This window comes from Populus euphratica, unplaced genomic scaffold, assembly GCF_000495115.2.
Source record: "Populus euphratica unplaced genomic scaffold, PopEup_1.0 scaffold141.1, whole genome shotgun sequence".
NCBI lineage: Eukaryota > Viridiplantae > Streptophyta > Magnoliopsida > Malpighiales > Salicaceae > Populus > Populus euphratica.
In genome coordinates this window covers 61137-79638 of record NW_011499971.1, presented here as the reverse complement: position 1 = coordinate 79638, position 18502 = coordinate 61137, and the positions used below count along the sequence as shown (strand labels likewise).

The 18502-nt window shown below is 30.2% G+C and overlaps 2 protein-coding genes across 4 annotated transcripts; one reads left to right on the top strand and one right to left on the bottom strand.

Moving 5' to 3' along the window:
- The first annotated feature begins 830 nt into the window (after positions 1-830).
- On the top strand, positions 831-3950 carry LOC105139259 (ras guanine nucleotide exchange factor Q-like protein). Of its 3 annotated transcripts, none has more exons than XM_011045633.1 (3): positions 831-1271; positions 2556-2794; positions 3084-3950. In XM_011045633.1, the coding sequence occupies exons 1-3, from the start codon at positions 1256-1258 to the stop codon at positions 3690-3692; spliced, it is 864 nt and encodes a 287-aa protein (XP_011043935.1). In that variant the 5' UTR covers positions 831-1255; the 3' UTR covers positions 3693-3950. The 3 variants fall into 3 exon arrangements, with proteins under 3 accessions (XP_011043935.1, XP_011043937.1, XP_011043936.1); XM_011045635.1 differs by having other exon boundaries at positions 831-1309; positions 2657-2794; XM_011045634.1 differs by having other exon boundaries at positions 832-1309.
- Positions 3951-8126: 4176 nt separating this feature from the next.
- On the bottom strand, positions 8127-10124 carry LOC105139258 (peroxidase 45-like). The gene is made up of 4 exons (XM_011045632.1): positions 9698-10124; positions 9341-9538; positions 8956-9121; positions 8127-8792 (listed from the first exon to the last, which is right to left on the bottom strand). The coding sequence occupies exons 1-4, from the start codon at positions 9914-9916 to the stop codon at positions 8386-8388; spliced, it is 990 nt and encodes a 329-aa protein (XP_011043934.1). The 5' UTR covers positions 9917-10124; the 3' UTR covers positions 8127-8385.
- Positions 10125-18502: the final 8378 nt, after the last annotated feature.

The window sequence follows — 18502 nt, the reverse complement described above, 5'->3', positions numbered from 1 at the left end:
TGGACCTATCATATTGACATCAAATTAATCCTTATATAATTTATTTTTTCTAAAAACCATATTAACAATATTTAAATATTTTTATGTCAGTTTTTTTTTTAATTTTTCATGTAGTGCAGAGTAGTGGTGAGCAAAAAAAACCAAAAAACTGATTAAATCGAGAAAAGCAGAAAAAATAACTGAAAAACCGAACAGTGAAAAAGAAACAATTAAACCGATTAAAATTTTAAAAAACCAACTGGTTCGATTCGGTTTTAGTTTTATAAACCTGAAATAGAAAAAAGAATCGAATCGAATCCAAACTAAAAAAAGGAAAAAAATGATCCAAACAAGAAAAAAACCAAGTCAAATAGTAAAAATCGAGCCAAACCGGAAAAAACCAAGTAAAAAAAAAAACCGAGCCAAACCTGTTTGAACCGGTTTTTGTCCTAAAAACTGAATTGGACCGAACTAAAACTGGATTTGAACCAGTTTCGATTTGATTTCAGTTTTTTTTTTTTAAATTTTGATTTGATGATTTTTTAATAAAAACTAAATTGAATAAAAAATAATCAATTCTGGCGTAGATAGTTGAATAATCTAGTTAATGCATGTATAATCTTGATTGTCTCGGAAGACTTTGTGTGGAATATCTTGTTCAGTGGCCTACAATCAGGAGTGCCCATTTGATTTTATCATATACAAATGTATATAACTTTGTGGCCCCTGCTACTTTTGATCCCTCCCTAATCCCCCCTTTGGTACAGTTTGCAAAACCAATATTCAATACCATAAATTACCTTATTATTATACACTACAACATTACATTGTTAATATATAACACTATTATAACATGGCTTTCCCACTCTTCTCTCTCTCTCTCAATATCAAAATATTACTCGAAAACACATTGCAAGATAGTCCAGCTCCTTTCTTTCCTCCCTCACAGCCTGTCAAGCTTGAATTATTAAGACCATGATTATATATATATTTTTTAATTTATGGTTTGCTTTGTTGTTCCTCTAAGCAAGGGAGAGAGAGACTAAATCTTGGGCCTCTCTGTCAAATACAGGAGATTTTCTTGTACCAGATGTGTACTACTCATAGTATCTTCTCCGATTTCACCACCGCAATTGCACTCCTTAGGTTGCTCCGTCCATTTCGGGAAAGAGAAAACATGACTTATCGAAGGTCATGAATGGCTTAGAGGCTTGTTGGTTTTTCAGCTTTTCTTTATCAGTAATAGACAAGCTAGCAAGTGGCATGAAGGAGGAAGATGTTCAATGAGTCTGGTAGGAAATTTTTGCGATCTGGTCACTTTATATTGCAGGTGATGATGAGAATTATTGAGTAGCCAGTTTTCTTCTTGTTCAGATTTGGTCCTGGGACTTGAAGTTGATGCTGTTGCATGTATTTTGTGTCTTATGCCATGCCATTAGTAAGAAATTTTGCACTGCATCCTAAGGTTTTTGTTCTGAAAGATGCCTATAGAGCCAGCATTCTTGATCCTTTTGTTTTCTATATTAATAATTAATTTGTGATCTCCATGATAGATAATATTCCACATAATTAACTAGTTAAGAATATTACAGGTGCAGAAACTGGTTTTTAAGTCTTTTCTTTTTCCCATCTCATAGTTATCCAGTTTGCTTGTGCATTTGTGTTCTTTATATTTTATGATTGCTTTATGGCACAAAAACAAGCTTCAGTACCAAAAGTGGGATTTTTAGCTGTTTTGTGATCTCATCATGTTGATAATATCGAAAAGGTTTGGTTTTGGAAGAAGCAGAAGGAAGTGGACACTTTTCTAGAACAAATTTCCTGAAGATGAAGACCACCGTTTCGGCTAGTGATTGTCCCACCAGTGAGAGAGAGAGAGACCAACAACCCATGTTTGGTCTCTCTATTGCCTACATCCCATTTTTCCTTTACATCCTACTTCATTGTCTAGGCACTATTTTGTCACACTTTCAGAGCTCCCAATGCAATTTTGAGCAGTCCCTTTTGTCCCCTCACCTTTGGATAAATGGAACAGAAACCTCTCTTAACATTTTCAAAGACAAAATTAACTAGTATGATTAAAATTTAGCGAAGAATTCTCATCTGTCTTAATTGCTTGCATCTAGATCAAGAAAAAAAGGTGAACTATATCAAGTCTGTCTGCATATTTTTTGTTGGTAGATCTAAAACGTGGGTAAAATTGAAGAAGATATTGTTTAAAAGATGTTTTTGGATTTGTTTCTTGCATTTGAATTTTACCTTGTTAAAATTTGATATGACTCGATATTAGCAAAATCTTATCTAGATCACTTTGGTTCCCAGATGTCCCATAAAGAATTTAAGTCAACTGCCCCCTGTCTCCACCCCAAAGTAGTGACATTTGATAAATCCGCCACAGCCATAGAGTAGATACTGAAAGCACATGAAAAAGGAAAAGCATAAGATGGATCACTTCCATCTCCAAGCCTTCCATTATAGGCTTCTTCTTTTGTTTTCGATGAAATTGGATATGCTAGATTCTCTGTACTCTCTTGTATTACATTGAAGTTCGATTATTAATTATCATATAATTTCAGGAATGGGAACCAAACTTGAATACGCCATCAATCTTCTAGCAACTTCACAAAATAGTAGTAGCATTAGAGTACATTGTATGGATGACCTGGAATATTTGCAGACCAGGGGTCTGGAAAAGAACCTTCAAGTTAGTGGGATAGACAAGTTCGGCAGTTCTATGGACAAGATGCCTGGCAAACACAACATAGACTTCATCAAGAAGACAATGCAGTTGCATGAGGATATCTTCAAACAACAGGTGAGTTTCAATTTTAAAAATATCTCAGAATGCATGTTTTGTAGTGATCAACGTGTTACGACATTTTAACATCACTACTTTCCAGGGAATAGTTTACTGCTGAAAACCCTTACGCCAGGGTACTGTTATATACTCATCATTCTAAGTCAGACCTAGAACCCTCTGAACAATAATTTCTCCTTTCTTTCCACTGGCTAGCCCCACAAGCGTAAAATCAGATTACTGTCAATGGTAAGGAACTTAACAGTTGATTGCAGAGATGTAATTAACGGTAAAATGCAACTTGCAGGTAAGGGAACTCCATAGGCTGCACAGTGTTCAGAAGTTATTGATGGAGGAGTTGAAGAAAGGAATTAAACAAAACACAAAGTACTGGACTCCAATAACTAGTTCAGATATTAACTGCTCTCAATTCGTTAATCGGCCTAATTCAGCAGCACAAACCACTTGTGGTTATAGTTTCCATATTCATAGCCTGAGGGAAGACCCAAATTCAAGAGAAAGAAGTGGTAGCTGTTCAGGTGAGACTGTGAAAATGTCACGGGGATTCGACCTTGAAAGGCCTGCAGAGGAAGATATATCAACTGGAGTTAGTGCTGTGGATGAGAACCAAGCAGGGCCAAGCGCTTATGCAACCCAAAAAAGAAAAATGAGCATTGATGGATCTGATGAAGATAGTGAAGTGGAGCTGACATTAAGCATTGGAGGTAGCACAAGCAAGAAAATATCCAGAAACTACCAGACACTTGAGCTTGATTCTCCTGCCTCGTTTAAATCTGAACGAAGAGAGGATCGCAGCACTCCAACAACCCCATTGAGCAGCTCTAGGGCAACATTCGATCAGGACAGAAAGCGGCCGCAATGGCTTTTTCAAAGTTTAAGCATAAACAGGACTTGAACTTTTGACAATATGTATGTGTGTATCCTTCTAAACCTTCACTAGAGTTGGACCAAAAAAAATCTAGGGTCCTGGAATTGAGATTCTTGATTCAGTTCCATCCTCAATCCAATAAATGGATAATTGTGGAACCCTTATCTGGGGCAATACATCGGTTGTGAATAGGACATCTACAGACGTTTGTCAATCTATTTTTCTTTTCAAGTCCATCAGTTCAGTTCTGCAATTGTTCAGTTTTTCTCCTGCACCAATCTTAAATAGTTTGTTTGTAATCTTCTCAAATTTAGAGCAAATTAGAGAAAGAAACTAATGAAAATTGTTGGCCTAGAAAAGAAAGCCACCAGGTGTGTATGAAATGTTTAAGATGATGATGATGGTGACCAAACAGGTGGCCCCCTCTCCAATACATTTAAGGATGTTGATGTTTACAAAGTAGAGGATAAGAGTTCAATAAAATTTTAACCCCAGTCCTTCTCTTTCATTCGAAATTTCCTTAAGGAAAGATCTGCCACTAATTTATGTTGTGAGAGCAACGGGAAGTAGAATTGCAGAATTGACAATGATTAATATCACAGATTCTGTATCTTGCAGTCACAATTGTCAGAATGTGCGAAGTGTGACAGAAGGAATGCCATAGATTCAGTTTTGTCTTCAAATCCTTGTCTCGCATTCCAAAATGTTTCGGCGCAGATGGAGCCTTACAAAAACACAGATTTCCATTTTTTCTTGCTGTTGTATCCATTAGCTATTTAGCTTCCCATAAATGAAAGGAGGACTGGAGCGGTGTTCGTCAGAACAGAGCAATAGTCGGCTAAAATTTGTAAGAATACCCGGGACCCCACCTTGCAAAAATCGGCAAACAATGAAGAACACAGCTTAGATATAATTCACAAATGATTTTTTTTCCAAAAGAAATGATTGAAATTTCAATCTGTAACCACCCACCAGCTACTGTTAAAAAACGTTACTTAGCACATCTCTTGAATACTTGTGTTTGAATTTAAGAAATTAGTATCAAAGATAGCCGCCATCAGGTTAGAAATTATTGCTATAAATATTCCATGGCTGATTTCATTAAAAATGGTCCTTATTATAGAAAACTGTTCCTGCTGATTCATGCAAAGACCATCAACTGCCTTTTGAGGTTGTTAAACTAGACCGTCGTCTTTGTTTATATCACATAAATCTTGAAAACCAGCTCAGCATGTCGGGTCGTCCTTGTCACGCCATGATAAACTTGGGAATCTTTGAAATTAAAGGGAAAGTAGTAAGACTAAATGAAGTATCAGTAGTGTGTTAGTTATGCTCAAGTAAAAATACACATTGCCGAAACCATCTAAATGGTGGCTAAGTGGTAAGAACTTGAAATTAAGGGGTTTGCTCCCTCTGTGATCTCAAGTTCGAGTCCTTGGTTGCTCATATGATGGCCACTGGAGGCTTACATGGTCGTTAACTTCAGGACCCGTGGGATTAGTCGTGGTGCGCGCAAGCTGGCCCGGATACCCACGTTAATCTAAAAAAAAAAAAATACACATTGCCCTTACCTTATCTTTTAGATAAAAAATTATATTTGTTATGTGATTTCTTATAAATTTATTTTATGTGTATTATTAATTATTAATTGTCTAAATTATTTTCTAAGTTTATTTTAATGATTTATTTTATTTTATTTTTTAAAAAGAACATAAAAGACTTGTTGAGAAATTTAATGTTAATCCCTAAATATAGAAGATTTTATTGATTTTGACCTTTTAACATAAAAATTTGATATTAGTCCATAAAAAATAAAAGATTTCATTGATATAAGATTTTGCATAAAATAAATTTAACGTTAAGAAGATTTATCAATTTAAGATTTGAACTAAAAAATTGAAATTAATCCCTAAAGTAGGAGATTTCATCAATTTTTAAATTCAATTTTATTGATTTTTTTTTTTGAATGAAAATTTTGACCTTAATTAAGATTTTGCTAATTTTGAACTTCTAACAAAACAATCTGACATCAATTCCTCAACATAAGAGATTTCATTGATTTTTTTATTTTGAATTTTTTTTTATGTTAATCCTTAAGAAGAAGAGATTTCATTTAATTTGGAATTGGATGAATTTTTTTGATATTATATCCTAAAGATAGGAGATTTCATCAATTTTAGATTTTTAAAGAAAATTTTAATGTTAATTTCTAAAAATAGAAGATTTTGTTAATTTTTTTATTTGGACAAAAAAGTTGACATTAATCTTAAAAATAAAAGATTTCATTAATTTCAGATTTAGATGAATTTTGTTTTATATTTATCTCTAAAAATAAAAGATTTTATCTAAGACTGTGAAATTGCTAATAAGGAAAGGAATGATTGATGTGGAAACAAAGATATTGCATTAGATTTCATAATAGCAAAGAGCAATGAATATATTTTTTTATATTAATTATTCATTATGCTATCATATTTTACAGGTCTCCACATTTTCGGCATTGTTTGTATATACAGCACTACTATAGTTTTGTTAGGTGGGACATGTAATTAATATTTTGTGATATGTAGAATTTATTGATGAATGTATTTATGTATATATTAAGTAGATTCAAGGCATGTAAAGATAAATGTATGGATAGTAAATACTAATCATAATATTACATGTATATACTTATACGTTTTATATGTAGATTCTTGGAATTAGGTTAATTGGTTTATATAAAATAATAGATAACAAAGGGATTGAATTAATAAAACAAATTGATGGTATGCCTAAGACTACCTATGGATGTGATTGTATGAATATTAAATGTGAATCGGGTTTTATTGTTTTGTAGGGAAAAAGTTTAAGTGGGATAAGATTTTAGGTATAGCTTTGAATAGGAAAAGTTTCTTCAAAAATTTTATAAATTAAAGACACTTGTTATTTGTTCCTCAAATATTTTGATAAATGGTTGAATGTATGGATATCGACTTTGATTAATGGTTCTAGATTCTTTTGAAATTTCAATAAAATCTTAATAAGTTAAAAATATAATTTTAATTAATTCAGTCAATCGATTGAATTGTCTATAAACCAATCAAACATTATAATAAAAAATTTATATTATTTTTCAATTTATTTATAAGGAATTTGTACTCAAATGATATGGATGTTTACTAAATTTCTAGACTGAGAAATATGATTTTTATATAAAGATAATAAAATTATATGATAACAAAGCTAGAAGACTAGATACCATGACAACCACAACAAACAACCCGTATAGAAGCCCCAACCCCGTTGTCACAGTAGCCTCTACTACCCAAATCACCATCGTCAACCTCCATATCCCACCTTGAAACCCATCACATGCCTGAAACCCCCCTTAGCCACCGTGGGCTTCTTATTCGAACAAAACTTCACTCGTACCCGAAGCATTGGCCAGGGAAGGAGGAGGAGAATAGTTTGACTTATGCTTCTCTTTTCAGTTTACTATTTCTTTCATTTTTGCAGGTTTCAATATAGGCGTGTGTAACACATGCGCATCAACCCAAAACCCACAGGCACCAACCATCATTTCTGCAGATTTCAATATAAAAATGACATATTTACTTTATGTAATATTTTTTTGAGCTTATGGTATAATAATTTGGGTTGAATACAGATGATCTTATTATAACTCATTGAGTTAAAGTAGCATTCATCAAGTGATTCTTCAAAAACAAACAAGGGCCAAAACTCAAATTTCATTTTTACTATCCTCATGGTTAAATGATATATATATATATATATATATATATATATATATATATATTATGGGAACAATGTTAAAATTTTGTGGTTATTTTCAGAATTCTCCACTATGAAAACAATGTCTCTGTTTAGTACATCGAATGGTTTATGGTCATTCCTTTTAATATTTTTAATATAAACCAAACAAGGTCTTTGTTTTCTATTCTTAGAAACCTTAATTTAATTTTCCATGAAAAAATCTATGTAGAAAAAATAAGAAATCTAGAGATGGAAATTAAAAAAAAAATATGAGAGTATACACGAAAACTTTCAAGTTCTTTTAAAGGAGGATGAATGAAATATCTTGACTATAATTGGTAAAATTAAAATATTTTAAACTTTATTGATATTGATAATGAGGTAATAAGTTAGGGGCTAAATTGAAGTTTTTCCTTAAGAAAAACTGATATTTTCTGTTAAAAAAAATACCAAACAGATCCTCTTTCATTTCTATCGTTTAGATAAACCATCAACCTAAAAACAAATAATTTAATGGTTAAGGAAGTATGCTATCTCCTTAAAAGAATTCTTTGGTCAACTTTTGGGATCACATATCACGATAATTCAAGAAATTCATTTTAATTCGCTTAGTGGATGTGGGGATGTGTTCTTTAAGAATGAGACTTTGTCTCTTTGCAGAAACTATCCCATGCCATGTAATAAAAAAAGGGCAAAACATCAGCGTTAGAATTAATAAATTCAGCTAAATTTCATTTCCAGCGCCAGCTTCTATGAAGAAAATGGCTTGAGCAATGCTTTCTTTGTGCTAAAGACACAAGTAAACATTTCTTTCCGATAAAGCACTTCCCTGCTGTATAATTTATTGGTTACCCTTGCAATTATTGATACCCCCAGCAATCGAAACAATAACAAAATGAAAAGAAAAAACTACAGCAAAGAAAGAACGACGGAATCTATGAGCGCTGCGAGAATAATGCCTAGTTTAGTTTACTCGGGAACAGTCTCGCCGAATTTCACCTCGATTACCAGTCAAAACCCCAACTCGGCCTAGCTTAGTGATAGCAGTCACAAATGCTTGTTGGAAGGCAGCATTGTTTGATGCAAATAGGTTGACAGTGCCTTTCGATCTTGAATCGGTAAACAGTATCTGATCAGAGGTGAACAAGCCCTTTCCATTCTGAAGGTTTTGGTAGTAGGCATTGTCAAACTTCCGGGGTGTGGTCGGGTCCATGTTAATGGCAATTCTTGAGTCAACATTAACAGGGCACATTTGTCTAAGCTGCATAGCATATTGCAGATTTAGAGATGGGTCAATCCTGTTTCGAGAGTTGAATTTGTAAATCCTGTTGGCAAATTGGCTACAATGAGAGAATCCAAGTGTATGGGCACCTGATATCGACGCAAACTTTTCAGAAGCTAGAAATGGCTTTGGAAAAATTATGTTAAGAATCACAACTATGTATATTTTGGTGATTTCATTTCAAGCAAATTTCTGCAGAGTTTTATGACGAGTTTGAAGTAAAATAACTGAAGAGTATAAGACTCTAGATACCTGACAAAGCAATCATATCAGTCTGGGAGAGACCATGGGAAGCAAACATTGAATTCAGCTGGTCCAATTTGAAAGTGGGATGAGGGAGTTTTCTTTGAACACTGGCTTTTGTAGATATCCTCCCATCACGTCTTCCTAATTCAACTGAATAAGATGGTCCCCCCGCCTGATTTCATGTAAACATGTGTAGCTGAGTTAGAAACATAATGTTAAATATGCTGAAAGATGCTGGTGTTGCTCTTTTACTCCGAGCAACATTTTCCCATGAATTGCAATAATATCTCGAAGCTATTTTACTATGAGCTAGCCGACAAAGTTTCTGGACAAAAATGATTTACATATTTTACTGACAGAATAATGAATGAAGGGAAGAGAATTTGCATACCAAGGCTACAACATCTCTAGTCGCAAGAGCTAGTATATCAGCACATGAAACTTTGTTTCTGCATCGAGGATTGCTATCAACAGCTGCCTTGGCTTTGATCACAGTGTCAAACCCATCACCGGCAAGCGAAATATCATCAGGGTGGTCCTTCTCTGCGTTGTTAGATGGTGACGAAAGCAGCACCGAAGCATCACATCCCTGATGCGAAGAAAGAGACATTAAAACTTAAAGTTATTAGCACTTTACAACGGAAAAATGGTGAAGATTTCTAACTTATCAGAAACTCGATTAAAGAAATAGGATATTGGAAGAAAAACAAGAACAAGAAAAGGGATCATCAGAAAGAGAACTACTAACCCGGACGAAGCAATCGTGGAAGAGGAGTCGAAGAACTGCCGGCGCAGTCACAAAGGTCTGGCTGAACTTTTTCTGGACAGCAGAGCGGACGAGTGATTCCACATTAGGACAAATGTTCTGGTAAAAGTTTCGTCTAAGCTGAGACGATTGAGCAGAAGCAATTGTGACTAGTAGAGATAGAGTTAGTACTGATAGAACAATCAATTTTTGATTTCCCATGACACTCTGCTTCTGTTTCTGGTTTCACAAATTAATATGCTTTTCTTAAAAGATGAGTAGATCAATACATGTACATATATAGGTAGACATTCCACGGACAAGACAGGCTGAAACAAGAAGCACTGATTGTAAAATGATGATTATTAAAGAACAAAGTCTTCAGTGTACTCTCTTGCCAATAACAATCCTCTAACACTGAGGATGGAGTGTGGTCGTGGCACAAGTTGGTATTATACAGTTGGCACATTACACGTATAGAGTACAATTCTTGACCCATCAAGGGAATTGAAGTTATTTATTTAAGAAGCCGTCTGTTCATTTTTTCTTTTTTTAGGATTAGTTGGAAGGATTGCATGTGAATATGCTTGCATGGAAAACATATTGAAATCCACGGGAGGGCTAAGAAGCTATTAACTTCACGAAATGTTGTTCTTTAGTCTTTGGATAATGCGGTGATTAAAATAAAGAGATTGCTGTCTTCTTCTTGGCCAGCTCTATTGCACGTTAGCGCCCACCTACTCTCTTCCCAGAAAAGACGACGTCCAGACCACCCAATAGGTGTTTAAAAATACATTAGTAGTTATTTTTAAAGTATGTTTTATTTAAAAATATATTAAAATAATATTTTTTATTTTTTAAAAATTTATTTATGATATAAATACATTAAAACAATACAAAAACAAAAAAAAAAATTTAATAAAAAAATTTGCATTTTAATCGATTTTTATTTAGATAGCAATCCTAAATGGATTAAGGTAAGGTGAACAAAATCAGAGGAAGAAACTGTGCTCTTTCCTGCCTTCACTCCTTGTTGTTTTTGTTTTTATTAATAAATGGCAAACAAATGTAGGACTTTTTCTTATCTTTTAAATTCTTCAATTGCTTGTAGGCCCAGAATTCAAATATCTCAGATTAGAAACAAAAGGTTTGTATAATAAACCAAGTTTTATTTTTCCAAAATGCAGCAGATGTAGTAAGCATATTTATCTCCTAACTATCATCTAATTCTTAATTACATCCCAAACATAAGAAATTTTCAATTGAATCCTCACCTATAACACATTATCCAATTAATCATTGTCTTTAAAATTTATGACGAAAATGATTAAGAAAGATTGGTCCTTGTTGAAGGGTAGGATTAACTGGAAATTTCCACATGGAAGGAAACCCAATTTAATAGTCTTTGTTTGGAATTCTAAAGACAAATTTTAAGCCGAGTGTTTGTTGGGTGATATCTACTAATTGGAGGACCCAATTGGTAAAGCTTTTTGTTTGGGGACCAATAGAAAACTAGGTGGTAATTGAAGATATGTTCTGTGCCTGAAATAGAAATTGCATATTGCAAAGAACAAATAATAATCAATCCCAAAACTAACTAAAATGATATAACGAAAAAAAAATAAGGGTGCATTAATTTGGTTTGAATTATTTTCTTTATTTATAATTGGTCAATGTGAATCTTTCTAAATGACTTTCTATCATGTGATCAGTTGACAATTTGCAAGCAAGCTTGCCATGTACAGCTATAATTACATTATACTGTCATTTTCTTTTCCTGTACATTAACATGGCAGACGTACCATTAATTATCAACTTGACTGGATATATTTTTTTTTTCTAGCTATAAGATTATCATGGACAGCATATATTTATATTTAATAACACTACTAGAAAATTATTAAATACAAACAAAATTATATAAAAAAACTTGTTGATAATTTATAATGATAAAAAAAATTTATCGATAAATGAGAAAATCACAATTAAAAATAAAATGATATATTATTATTATAAATAAAATTACCAATGAAATATACTCGTCACTAATTTTCATTATAGTAAATATATCAGTAATATTTAAACTATAAATTTAGACAACCACCTCTCCTTATCTCTCATTTCTTCTTCGTTTTGTTTTTCTGCAAAAAACAACATATAACTTCTGATACGATCCAAGTAAGGTCAGATTCAAATTGTTACATAATATTTTATATTATCTAGTTTTTATGTTATTGAGCATAACTCCAAATCAAACCACTAGATCAATCTAAAACTTTACTAGAAGATTCTAAATATATTTGTTTATATTAAGGTAAACTTTCAGTTGAATCAAAGTTTAGAAAGGATTTGCGATATAGGTCAAAATAGACTGAATGAATTGCAAAGATTTATAAAGAAACAAATAAAAAACGTGAAGAATGGAGAGTTTTAGTTCAGTGCCAAAAGGATGAAAAACAAAAGAGGGTAACAATGGTAATCATTCAAAAATATATATGCAAGTTGATGGAAATGCATGCTATTTTAAAATTATTATCAACTATGACATTCATACAATGTTGTTGGATGTAAATGCATGCAAGAAAAGAACTCTAAAGGCTTAAAAAAAAAGCTAATAAATTATCCATTAAACCTGTTTGTGATTCGAGGATAAATCATTGTGAAAAGAGAGGGAAAGATACGATCTAAATAAGATCAGATTTGGAGTATGGCGTAAGATTTCTTGCCATCTAGTTTTATGTTATTGATCATAACTCCAGATCAAACCATTTGATCAAGCTAAAACTTTACCAGAAGATTTTAAAGGTATTTTGTTTATGTTGGGGTAAACTTGCAAGTGAATTGGAGTTTGGAAGGTCAAAATAGGCTATATAAATTTTGTTATTTAATTTCTTTTGACTTGTAAACTTCTTATTAGGCAAGGAGCCTTTTTCTACAAGGATGTGGTAGTTTCTTTTGAGAATTTTCTAGTTCTATAAGAATCTATAATAAGCTGTAATATAATTTTTAAATGTGGAAATGATTCATTAATGTTCCAAAATCCTTTTCTTATAATTTATTATTCATCCTAGCTATACAAGAAAAGAATGACTGGTGGCAGATAAAGAATTAGAACTTATAGGCTTTATTTTTAATTTTTGTTAGCTACAATACAAGGCTTGTTTGGGCTTAATTAATACTTTGTTTTTTGTTAAGATCCAAGATTTATTTAGATCAGGATTTAAGTTTAATAATAAAGGTTTTGAATCACTTTTTATAAGTGAGTCAATTCAGCTCACAAGGATAAATCCATTAGGGTTAGTTTTTCAAAACTATTGAAACACATGCAAGACTAAATTTTGTTAGCCATTGATGAATAATACTTCTGAATTTTTTAGTTTTAACATGTAAAAGAGATACTTGTATTTTTTTGTTCTTAAACGAACTAAATCTAATTTATCAAAGATTTTATTCAACTTCATTCCAATAATGTTAGTACCTTGAGACACGTGCTTATCGTATCACACTTTTATCAAACCTGTTTCAGCTTTTTTGGATCAGATCTCAGTTTTAATTGTGGATTATATGACTACATGATCATGAGATTTGCATAAACTCTTATTTTTATCACAAATCAAACTCTCATCATCATAAATCTGGCCATCCTAACACTCATTCTCTCAACATCCCTATTTTGATTCAATTTTTTTTAAAGAATCACCATATAAAATAAGTAAAACTACCTATTTTTTGTTGTAATCTATTTTAAAAATGTTGATTTTTTGGCATTTTTATGTAGTTTATTTTTGTGTTTATTTGTTTTATAGCATTTTCCCATAAAAATTTGTTTGAGATTTTAAAAGATTGTTTTAGTTTGTAGTTTGATGAAATTGAGTTTGATTTTGTGACTTTGGCGTTATGTAATGAAATAAATAATTCCTTATTTAATAGGTACATTTAATATTTTGTCAATTTTATTATTAAGTTGAGAATTTTTAAAAGTGAAGGAATTTGATTTTTTTATAAAAAATTGATAATGATTTAAGTGTAATATTAAAATAGATTGAATTTTAATAAAAAATTGATAATAATTTAAGTGTAATATTAAAATAGATTGAATAATATGTTGTTATATAATTTTTCTCCTTTACTCTCATAAATTGGTATATTGAAAATTCATTATAAGCAACATTGTTAATTTTTACTATATCAAAATTTACGTCTTATTGAATCTCAAATTTCTCGATTACTAGATGAATAATTTGCAATGTGGTTCAAAACACATATAACCACTACTTAATTTCAATGAACTTTTCTCTTTAATTACTAATGGTTATAATCATGTACCAAGTTAATCAATTGAGAGAGAATATTAGTCATAATTTGAATTTATTATGTTTGGGTCATGAGAGAAATGTTAAGTTCTATAACATGTATTTTGTCAATTAACATGTTTTTTATATTAAAGAGCATGGTTAAGATAGAAAAATATATAATAGTATAGTTTGTATTAAAAGATCATATTCTAATGAGTTTTAAAGGTATAGTTTATCTGATGAGTTGATATTAAGATATTGAGATAAGAGGTCTCAATAATTGAGTAATATTAATGAAATTGAAGGGTATAAAGATTATAATCAATTATAGAAGTCTAATAAATTATAAGTCATGGAGTATAATTTATTATAATTTCAGGTATGATTTGTTATTTTTCTTTGCTTCCCCTCACCACATTTTTATTTCTAACTTGAGTAAATTATGTTTAGAATAAAAAAAAATAAAACAATAATTTGCATTTGCACAATTTTATGTTCAATAATGTTTAGCATCATATTTGCAGATTTTATGTTTTAATCTCATGTGGTTGTTGTGTAACTACTGCATCACTTTCATATGGTCTAGTCTTGTAGAGACTACTGTTACATGCCCTTGGGAAACATTTGAAATTTGCATATGGTGTACCATAATCTATAATAATTGAAGTTTGTTAGTTTACTTGGTTTAAATTTCAAAAATTTTCTAAAAGAATGTGGATCAAATTAGATGAAATGTTAGTAACATGATCTATAATTTTTTGTATTTTGTATTAGAAGATGTTGCATGAACCTTATTCTTGTTTAAGAGATAGATTTAAGAAATTAATCACTATGATATAAGATTTTTCAAAGAAAAATATTGTTTTATATATCTATTTTAGCTACAAGTCTTGGTTGAATTTGTTTTCTTTGGCATAATTAAATATGATTTTATTTATATTTCTTTTTTTTCGTTTTTATTGCTAATGCTTTTACTTGGAGATGATTTTGTTAAGAATTGAGATAACAAACTTGTAGTTTTAACCCTATAGTTTTGAAAATTAAGACCGGAAAAAATCCAGGATGATTTTATGGATAATAGTTTTAGGCTTTCATGTTGTATTTTTTGATAGCCATTCGATATTTACAAATAATTATTATCTAAAAGTTCTTCTAGTATTGCCTCTGTTAATTTCTTAGTTCACTTCCAGTATTTAATTAATAACACTTGTAGATAATCTAAAACTATTATTTTTATTTTAGTTTTCTGGATTTCCTTCTCTATATTCATCATGGACATCTAATATAAGGAAAAGAGATAACCAAGAGAATAACATCTTTTGCACCTTTCTAAAATTAGATGGAGTATGTTTATTTTGACTATAGACAACAAAGAATAAAAATGATTTTTGAATGTTATATTTCCTTCTTCTATTCATTGCCCTCATCTTATAAAATAAGAAATTTATAAAAACATATTAGTCATTAATAAAATCAACTGATTTATAGTTTTTTTTAATGATGCTTGTGTATAGATACATGAATTTTGAATAGTCTTTTGTATAAATGAGATGCTGCTTATTTTCTTTTAAATAAGAAATGTTAGTACCTTTTTAATGCTTTGTTTTGCTTAGATGTCAAGAAAAAAGTTATTAGTGAATAATACAAATACAAGTATTGTTAGTTCTTCTAGAAGCGTTTCTAATGATCATAAGTTGTTAGGTGCTGATCATGACTAGACACCAAGACGCAAACATCATTTCTTGATATAAGCTTATCAAGTGCAATGCCAACTCATAGAGGATGTGTTTGTTCTGAGAGACATGTATATATTAGGAAGTATGTTGCTCAACACAAACATCATTTCTAGATATAGGCTTATCAAGTGCAATGCCAACTCGTAGAGGATGTGTCTGTTCTGAGAGATATGTATATATTAGGAAGTATGTTGCTCAATGAAAGTCCAATCACTTTATAATTTTTTTTTCTACATGATTAAAAAATAAATAATAATGAATGATTTTTTAATTATTAATTTTAATTAACAAATGGAGTTTCATGTTTATAAATATAAGGTTGCTCATACAATATAATTGATAATGAAATTATTAAAGAAAATGTCATTGTTTGTTTTAGTGGAGTGAGATTTCTAAAATTATCATTGTTTTAGTGGAGTGAGATTTCTAAAATTCTTGAGTAGAAGAAACCTATGATTTTACGATAACAAGTTCAAGTTTAGAGGACTTGGCTTAATAATAAGGCAAAACAACATATTACTGAGATAACCAAATCTAAATAATTGTATATAGAATTGTTATTAATTATGAGTGGTTCATGTGGTCCACTTCCTCACCCAGCTAATTCTAGTGAAGATATATATCTCTTTCTTTTTCAACTTTTATTCTCTAGATGGATTGTATTCAAACTCATAAGTTTTAAATTTATAATAAATATTTAGTTCTTTTATTTCTTTTATTTTTTTTCTGTTTTGTTGATTCCATTTAAAAAATATCAAACAAATTACTTCATCAAAAAATTCTAAAAAGTTCAAAAAAATTACATGAAGTATCACTTCCTATTACAGGTGAAATAACAAGTGAATTGAACCTCTCAAAGAGTTTTAAAGAGTTTGAAAATAATTAAAAAACAAAAATACCACAACATGTAAATCATCAACGCGTTGATTCCGTCACAGATATGAAAAAAATGACCATTGTACGTATTGATAGAATTATGCTGGAAAATATTGTTTTTTTGGCACGTTTCCATATGTAAAATTATTAGTGATTATATTAATAAAGGATTTATAGGTAAAATAAAAATTACAAACTATAAATTTTTTAAGAAAATGTATCATTCATGATTCTCTCTGTAAAGGTTTTATTGACAGAATAAGTGTCTAAATATCAACAATAAAAAAAAAACCCTTCACTAGCATGCAAAAATCTGATAGTATAAAAAAAAAAAAAAAATCCTTCACTAGCATGCAAAAATCTGATAGTGGAAATTTGTAATTGTTTTCAGCCATATTAATTGATTAAGAGGACGATAATGCTCCCTGAACATGCTCGTATATTTCTTTACAACTAAAATGTTTTATAAGTTCTCGAATGAGGTGAATGGGGGTGTAGTCGTTTTATTTTAATCCTCCTTCTCCACTTGTAATCCTTGTGCAAAGGCTTCAAATATTATTTTTCTTTAACTATTGATTTCGTTCTGTCTTTTATTCGTATCTTGTATGAAGTGATTATGAAGTGATTGATGCCTTTAATCTTCTTAATAATGGAAACACTGGGAATGAAAAATTGGGTTGGAACTGGATTGATTATTGAATTACAAATGATTAGGAGAAGGCTGTATCTTGCAAGCTTGGAATTATTGCCGAGGCACCGAACCCCGCAAATGCATTTTTATTTGTTTGTGAATAGTACATGCCATGCCATCTATACGATGCTGCGATTTTATAAGATATAATAAAATGTTTTTTTTGTTTTAAAAATATTTTAATTTTTTTATAAATAATTTTTTAGTGTTTATAAATTATTTTAATGTGTTAATATAAAAATATATTTTTAAAAATAAAAAATATATATTATTTTGATATATTTTCAAGTAAAAAATATTTTAAAAAATAATCATTATTATACTTATAAGTAACCTTTCAAATTCTATTTAATAACTTTTACAAACTCTCTCGTGTGTGAGACCTATATACCTAAAAATACAAAATAATTTTGATATTATATATGGTTTGTCTTAATAAAATTTTATCGTGTTTATGAAGTTTTTGCCTAGAATTTATTTTATCATTTTTTTCTCTTTTACTTTAAAAACTTTCTCCATGTTTTGGTGTAAGTCTTTTGTTTTGGAAAAAATTTAATGACAAAAAAAATTCAAATTCAAGAAGTTTAAAAAAAAAAATAAGAGAAAGAGGTGGGTAGCAAACCAACATTAAATTCTACCCTATCATACAATTTGGATATGTATAGTATAAGGGTAAAATATAGAAAACAAGATTATTGGCATGCACTATGTTGCTAGTCAAATTAATTTTTTTAATGTAAAAAATATTCAAGTATTACTAACATGTTTTCTCATAAAAAATTAACCATGAATATGATATATATTGGATGATTTAAAAAAAAATATTGATAAGATGACATATTGAATGATATTTGTTTCAAGTATTGAGATGATGACATATGGCATTGACTTAAGGTTATTTATTAAATTTACGATCCCAATCACGATATTATCATAACTTTATAGAAAGCAAATTAAAATAAATTATAAATATCAATTCATAATAAATTCAATATTGAAGAAAAAAATTAAAAAAATATTAAATTAATAAAAAATAAAAAATCTATTGGGTCAACTTATTAAACCAGCAACTTGAGTTATAAGATTGAAATAACTCAATAGAAAGCCAATCAAGAAAAAATATGAAGCTTAATTTCAAACCAATTCAATATTATAGGGTGAAATAAAAAGAAAATTAAGAAAGGGACAAAAAGAAAATCCAAGCTAACTT

Coding starts and splice junctions, on each gene's coding strand:
- LOC105139259 (XM_011045633.1), top strand. Junction 2,795..3,083: donor AGGATATCTTCAAACAACAG/GTGAGTTTCAAT, acceptor TGCAACTTGCAG/GTAAGGGAACTCCATAGGCT.
- LOC105139258 (XM_011045632.1), bottom strand. CDS start 9,916: ATGGGAAATCAAAAATTGATTGTTCTATCAGTACTAACTCTATCTCTA. Junction 9,539..9,697: donor TCCACGATTGCTTCGTCCGG/GTTAGTAGTTCT, acceptor TCTTCGCATCAG/GGATGTGATGCTTCGGTGCT. Junction 9,122..9,340: donor CTAGAGATGTTGTAGCCTTG/GTATGCAAATTC, acceptor ACATGAAATCAG/GCGGGGGGACCATCTTATTC.